The 6,661-nt window shown below is 32.7% G+C and overlaps 1 protein-coding gene across 10 annotated transcripts; it reads right to left on the reverse strand.

Moving 5' to 3' along the window:
• Nucleotides 1-2,222: 2,222 nt before the first annotated feature.
• LOC108847094 (uncharacterized) lies at nt 2,223-6,201 on the reverse strand. 10 transcript variants are annotated; one of them, XM_057006186.1, is made up of 11 exons: nt 6,008-6,201; nt 5,812-5,920; nt 5,293-5,453; nt 4,944-5,210; nt 4,814-4,882; nt 4,637-4,724; nt 3,617-3,884; nt 3,020-3,538; nt 2,875-2,916; nt 2,387-2,773; nt 2,223-2,288 (listed from the first exon to the last, which is right to left on the reverse strand). In XM_057006186.1, coding segments are annotated over exons 4-8 (912 nt in total). In that variant the 5' UTR covers nt 4,946-5,210; nt 5,293-5,453; nt 5,812-5,920; nt 6,008-6,201; the 3' UTR covers nt 2,223-2,288; nt 2,387-2,773; nt 2,875-2,916; nt 3,020-3,053. The 10 variants fall into 10 exon arrangements, with proteins under 10 accessions (XP_056862166.1, XP_018475770.1, XP_056862164.1 ...); XM_018620268.2 differs by adding an exon at nt 5,552-5,615 and having other exon boundaries at nt 4,814-5,210; XM_057006184.1 differs by having other exon boundaries at nt 2,894-2,916; nt 4,814-5,210.
• Between the last annotated feature and the right edge of the window lie 460 nt (nt 6,202-6,661).

Here is a 6,661-nt window from a genome sequence, read left to right on the forward strand (position 1 = left end):
ACAAAACAAATTAAGCTATTGATCACAAAATTTTCAAAGTGAGATCTTCAAATTTCTAATAATTTATAAACGTTTTGAAAAATTTAAAATATAACATATAAGAAAAATTCTAATTTTTTTTATTATATAGTTAATGTGACTGTTTAATATCTTTTAATAATATAAAATAGAAAAAATAATTAAGATACAAAAATTGTTATCAAATATTAATTATTCATAATAATTAATTTCATATATACATTAATCATATTACGTAATTTTATAGCTATTATTTAAGGAAGTGCAGGATTGTTTTTTCTACATTATTATCAATTCGATGGTTAGTTTAAGTGTAATATAAGTTAAGATGGACCAACCTATTTTTCTAAGAATAGTATATTTTATATAGTTATTTATTAAATAAAATTTCATAATCATACGGTTCTATGATCATTCATATCGTTTTATAACAAAATATTTAAATCATTGATAACAAAATTTTCAATGTTAAAAATTTAATAAGTTTATAATTTATAAATGTTCTTGAAAGTTCATTGAAAGTTTTGAAATTAAAATATTTATGTAATCTTATATGGTATATAGTTTAATCTATATATTTGTTTTATTATTAAATGATACTTTTTACTCATATGGTTTTAAAATCATGTGTATCTTTTTATAATAAAAGTTTTAAACCATTGATCATTATCTTTTAACATGATAATTTTAATAGTTTTAGTCATTTATTGTCATCTTTTAAAATTCAAAATATAACATATACGAAAAGATCTAAATTTTAATTTTATAGTTAATTCGATTGTTTAATTTATTCTAATAATATAAAATTAAACAAAAAATGATGGATGAAATATAAATTGTTATCAAATCTTTATTATTAGAAACATTAATTTTCATATATATATTAGTCATTTATGGTAATTCCGTAGGTTTTATTTAAGGAGAAAAAAATAATAATAATTATATCTAGCAGAACAATTATAAATGCTTCTATCGTAAATATCATATCATATCATCATATCATATAGTTTGACCAACGAATGTATCTAGCGACATATAAAAATTGAACGTGGACCTACTTATTTTTCAATTGAATGTAATTGACTACCTAATTGAGTGACACCTAAGCATATAATCTTTTTAATTATTACAAAATTGAGGTTACAATTTTTCAAATGTTTCTCCTTTAGTATATAGGGGATATATATATATATAGCGGCGATTACTAGCTCCTATTATTCGAATACACATCAATTTTCGAGCCCCGCTGTTGTCTGCTACATTCAAATAGGTTTGTGGTTGAATCATATTTTTGTATTATTTAATTTGAATATTTATTAAATAAAAAGTCATATTAATACAATTTTATGATTATTTATATATTACTATAACAAAATAAATTAAGCTATTGATCACAAAATTTTCAAAGTGAGATCTTTAAATTTCTAATAATTTATAAACATTTTTGAAAATTCAAAATATAACATATAAGAAAAAATTTAAATGTTTTTATTATATAGTTAATATGATTGTTTAATATCGTTTAATAATATAAAATAATAAAAAAAATTAAGATACAAAAATCATTATCAAGTATTCATTATTCTTTTTTTTCTCAAACTTATCTGGCTTAATCCAAAACGGTTCACTAGAATCCAATCTGGTCGGATTTACAATAAAAATGCAAATACTACCCATTACAAACCAATTAAAAATTACTTCAAACGAGTCCTCGGACAAGATTATCCGTGGTTCCGAGGTAAGTCCCTTATCTTTTTTCCTCGAGAGAAAGAATCCCTTATATTTTTTTTAGTTGGGAAAGAGTAAGGGACGTCTCTTAATTAAAGGTTTTCCCCTTCTCTTTTTTCCTTGGTCTCCGCATTTCATGGTCCATTCTCCCGCTAAGGGACGACCTCGAGACCACGGATAATCTTGCTCTCAGAACACAAAAAAAAACAGAAACGGTAAATAAATAAAACCAAAAAAACGATCTAATCACACTCGTGCAACAATTACTCGTTGTTGAAGGCTTTAACATCATCATGGCCGGCCACGCCGGGAGGGACGCCTATTAAGAAGAAGTACATGAGTCGTCCGGAATGCTTTCCTCCTCGGACGTTTTCTCTTTGGATTAATCTGCAACATGTGTTTAGAAGAAACTAATGAGTATTTTGGAGACATAATGCTTGGACTGTGAAAACAAATTTTTATCTTTTAAAACTTGCCTTTGCCATTGATTCCTCGTCACTGTCCTCGTCGTCGTGGGGAATAGGCTTGATAATAAGAATCTCCTGTTGAGAACTCTCAAATAGTTAGACAATGAAAAAAGCAAACTGATACAAAATCAATCAAGCAAGCAAGCAAGAGAGATGATGAGGGATGAATTTACCTTTCGTTTATGTTCTTCAGAGGAGAGATGGCTGAAGAAATCTGAAACGCTTAGGGCAGTAAAGTGGCATGTTTTGCAAAGAAACGACGAGGAGGAAGAGGCACCCGAAGCAGTGCACTTGCGAAGAACACAACTTGTTGTCTCGTGAGACCTAGCCAGTAGGGTTTGCCAGAGCCACTCTGCAGTATGGTACAGTTGTGACATACTCTGAGGAGTATATGTACGTGCCAGAACAAGGTTGTAGTAACTCCTTTGTTGAGCCCGAGAAAGGAAGAGAGAGAATTTTTCCACTTCATCAGATATGACCATTATTGTAGCTGGTGGTGGATGATCAAGCCATGTGGAAGTCGTCAAACCACTATAAATATATGAGGGTACCCCCCCTCTCTGTACGAATAAAGAAGGCAAGGGACAGTTGAAGAAACCAAACTCTTTAAAGTTTTTATTATAAAAATAAATAAAATTAAGGAGAGGATAAAGAACAAAACCGTTTTAGAATACACATACTCAGGCGCCGCTTGGTCGTTCATCTAAAAACGTCAATAAACCAACAATTGTCATGCACACTTGGGGTCTGAACTATTAAAACCTAAAAAGAAAAACATTTAAGACTAGGTATTGGTTAAAACTTGCCTTGGTCGTAAAGAAAGGTAAGAAGTCTGGCACACTAAATTTCTCCATCTTCTGTTGAGAGAAACAGGAAATAGTTAGACAATGAAAAAAATGTATTTGATACAAGAAGATGAGGATAAGGTTCATGTTCTTCAGTGGAGAGATGACTGGTGAAACTTGCAACGCTTAGGCCAGTAAATTTGCATGCTCTGCAAACAAAAGACGACAAGGCAGAGGAATCGACCGACGAACTGCATTTCCGAAGAACAGAACTTGTTGTTGTGTCCTGAGACACTGAATCTGCCGCCTCCTCCAGTATGGTTTTCCAGCGCCAATCAGCAGTATGGTACAGACGTGACGGATTCCCACAAAATGAACGTGCCCGAACAAGGTTGTATCCCCTTTGAATTTGTTGATTCCGGCAAAGACGGAAAGACAATTCCCTGTCCACCTTATCGGATATGAGCATTATTGTAGCTGGTGGTGGATTATTTCTTTTGAATTCCATCACATCACTGAAGATTAGTGTAGCTACCCAATCTGTGAAAGCACGCAAGGGACACGTTTGAAAAAAAAAAATTAAAAATATTCCAGAGGATTAATTATTTAAAACTATACCGGGGATGGCGTGTTGAACAAGGATTCCAGTGGAAGAGAGCCTTTGCAGGAGGTGGGGAGGTGCTTCCTTCAGGTTTCCCATGGCAGTGATGGTTACAGGACCATAGTATCCCAACTCCTTCAACGCCCCTTCTATACTCGGACGGACACGACCGGCATCATAACCATCTGGAACCGGACACGTGTCCATGTCCCACCACACCGCAGTTTTAGAATTTGCATACTCAGGCGCCGCCTTGTGGTTCCTCGACATCCTCTCCTTCTTAACCTAAATTTTTCGCAAGCTTTAAATTTTCGCAAGTATTCATTATCCATAATAATTATTTTTCATATATACGTTAATCATATTAGTTAATTTCATAAGTTTTATTTAACTAAAAGTGCCAGATTATTTTTTTTACATTATTTATTAATTCGATAGTTAGTTAAATATATGGCGTGTTTGGTATATCAGATGAATAACAAATTACTGCATAATTGTTTGGAAAAAAAACTAAAATAGATTTAAGATTTTTAAACAATTAAAAATTGCAAATTATATCTAGTTTCTAATAGATTTAATCACTTTAGGTCGCCAATACATATATAGTGTAATCACTTCTAAAAGCCATGAAGACGTACAATTTTGAATGATATGTGAAAAACAAATTGGCGAAATCACATTTTCAAACGGTGACAACGTGATAAAGCTCTGTAATATTCACCACCTGTGTTTCCAAGTAACATTTGCTATAATACTAAAAAGTGACACTAAATCTGCTTCATTGTATTGTAAAATAAACTTGTAATGGAGTTTGATAGTCATCTAAATACATGTCATCTAAAAAAACATTTCACAACTTGTGCTAATAGCTTTCACTCTAAAAATGGAAAAGCATTCATAAAACAAAGTAATCTTGAGAGATAAAACAGAAGCGAAGATTACTAAGGACATTTCTTAAACAAAAGACATTTTTTGGGAAGAAGAGTGATGTAATATACTCCGATACAAATATATTTGCAGGAGCTGAGGAATGATACCAGTCGCCAAGGTTGAGATGTGCAGAAGGAGAGCCTCCAAAAATGCATTGGTGTTACATTTCTCTCTGTATCAGTTCTCACATGTGATCTGTTGTTTCGCTGATCATCTGTCAATACTTAGAATAAATTTGTTCAAACCATTATTGGTATGCTTATAATTGAAACTAAATCTCAAACCTGCAATTAGGAAAGTATATTAATTTGAGGGTTACACGACACTTCCCAACGAAGTCATTGTGAGGAGTCCTGAAAAGCATTCTTCATGACGACAAAAAAAATTAGTAATTGAGAATTATCAGAATCTTACATTTGTTGTGTATAACAATTTGGTCAAGAGAGCAGCATGTCCTGGCTTTGTCACCACAAAACTATTCCATTGAACTGACTGACTCTCTTCACTGGTTCTATCTCCCTTTATCTTTTTTTCCCAATCCAACAGCTTCTTCTAGCACACTCTTTCCTAACACAGACCCTCAGGTTTTGTGACCCTTGAGAGGTATAAATTGGATGTAAAATTCCATGTCTTCATGAGAAGAACGAACACATCAGAGTCAGACGTATCCGAGACCTGTACCTTTTTAAAAGAAAACAGATATGAGTTAGTAAAATATAAGTAAGAAAATATGTCATGGAAGGGACTGACTCAAGAATTTTACTGCGGTTGGAAGTTGAGAACATATGAATTAAGTTCTGACACTGCCAAGGAATTCAGGACTGACTGGCCATAAACATGAGCTGGTCGTAATTGTAGAAGCGGAAAACTCCGTCAGGATAAGGTCTTTGCTTTCACGCTGATTGACCCCTGGAGCAGAGTTGACTGAACAAAAAAAAGTAACCCGTGAGACATTCTCAGATGTATACAGATGCAAGAGACAAAGTATCATAAGGACAACAAAAATAGCAAGGTTCGGAAACCCCTCGAGTCCTGAATGATATCAGAGATCTATAATGTCCAGTATCACCGAGAGACCATAACAACCTGAACATTAAAATCTTAGCAAAATCAACGAAATAAACACTAAGAAAGAAGTAGCATTGTAAGAACGGATACAAAGAGGATAATGGGTAATGAATCATTTGAACCAAAACAGTATTAAAACAAAAAGATTCAATTTCAAAATACAACATCAAGCAAAATAGGAATCAAGAATTGAGAAAAGAAATTACCGAGTTACCTTTCCATTATCATGACCAGATCGACATCCATCAACTCTCCACCTTTCTTAACATTGCGGCGACCTTCCCAGAGAAGGAGCCTTGTTACAACGAAGTTCCTACACCGGCCTGCATTGAGCTCAGAAAAATCTTCGAATTAGCCATAACACCGTGACTTAGTAAACTATAAGAGATATGAAGAGAGGAGAGAAATACTCTCAACAGACTCTCAGATGTAAAGACGCATTGAAGACCTCATTGTGGCGAGTGAATCAATTGAATTAAACACAAAGCCATAATTGGGGCCGTTTCAGATGATTGAGAAGAAGAGCAAACGTCACCGCGTTGCCGTCGCGAAGGGAAAAGTTTAAACGGCGAGTTTCACACTCCGTGGACACGTGTCACGTCTAAGTGAGTTGAGTTTGTGACCTGACATCCTATCCTATGTGGCATCACCACGAGAGAGTATACCATACTTTATACTAGGCCCTGCGCGGGGTGAGATAAGCCTTTTTAGAAAAAAATTAAAGTTTGAAATTTTATTTTCCAACATTATATATTTTATAAATGTGATATTAAATTTTAATAAATGTGATATTAAAGTTTGAAATTGTATTTTCCAACATTATGTATTTTATAAATGTAGAAGTATTAAATTTTAATAAATGTAATATAATCGGTCAGCCAATAATTATACTTGTTCGGTCAATTATAAATGTCATTTATATATATAATTTCAAGTTTATTTGATTTAAGAAGTAATTATGGGAAAAATATATTATAAATTAAAGTTTAAAATTAAAAGATAACAGAATGAAAAACACCAAAATAAGAAAATGTGAACTCATAATGGAAAACAACAAAACAGAT

This window comes from Raphanus sativus, chromosome 3 (genome assembly GCF_000801105.2).
Source record: "Raphanus sativus cultivar WK10039 chromosome 3, ASM80110v3, whole genome shotgun sequence".
Taxonomy (NCBI): Eukaryota; Viridiplantae; Streptophyta; class Magnoliopsida; order Brassicales; family Brassicaceae; genus Raphanus; species Raphanus sativus.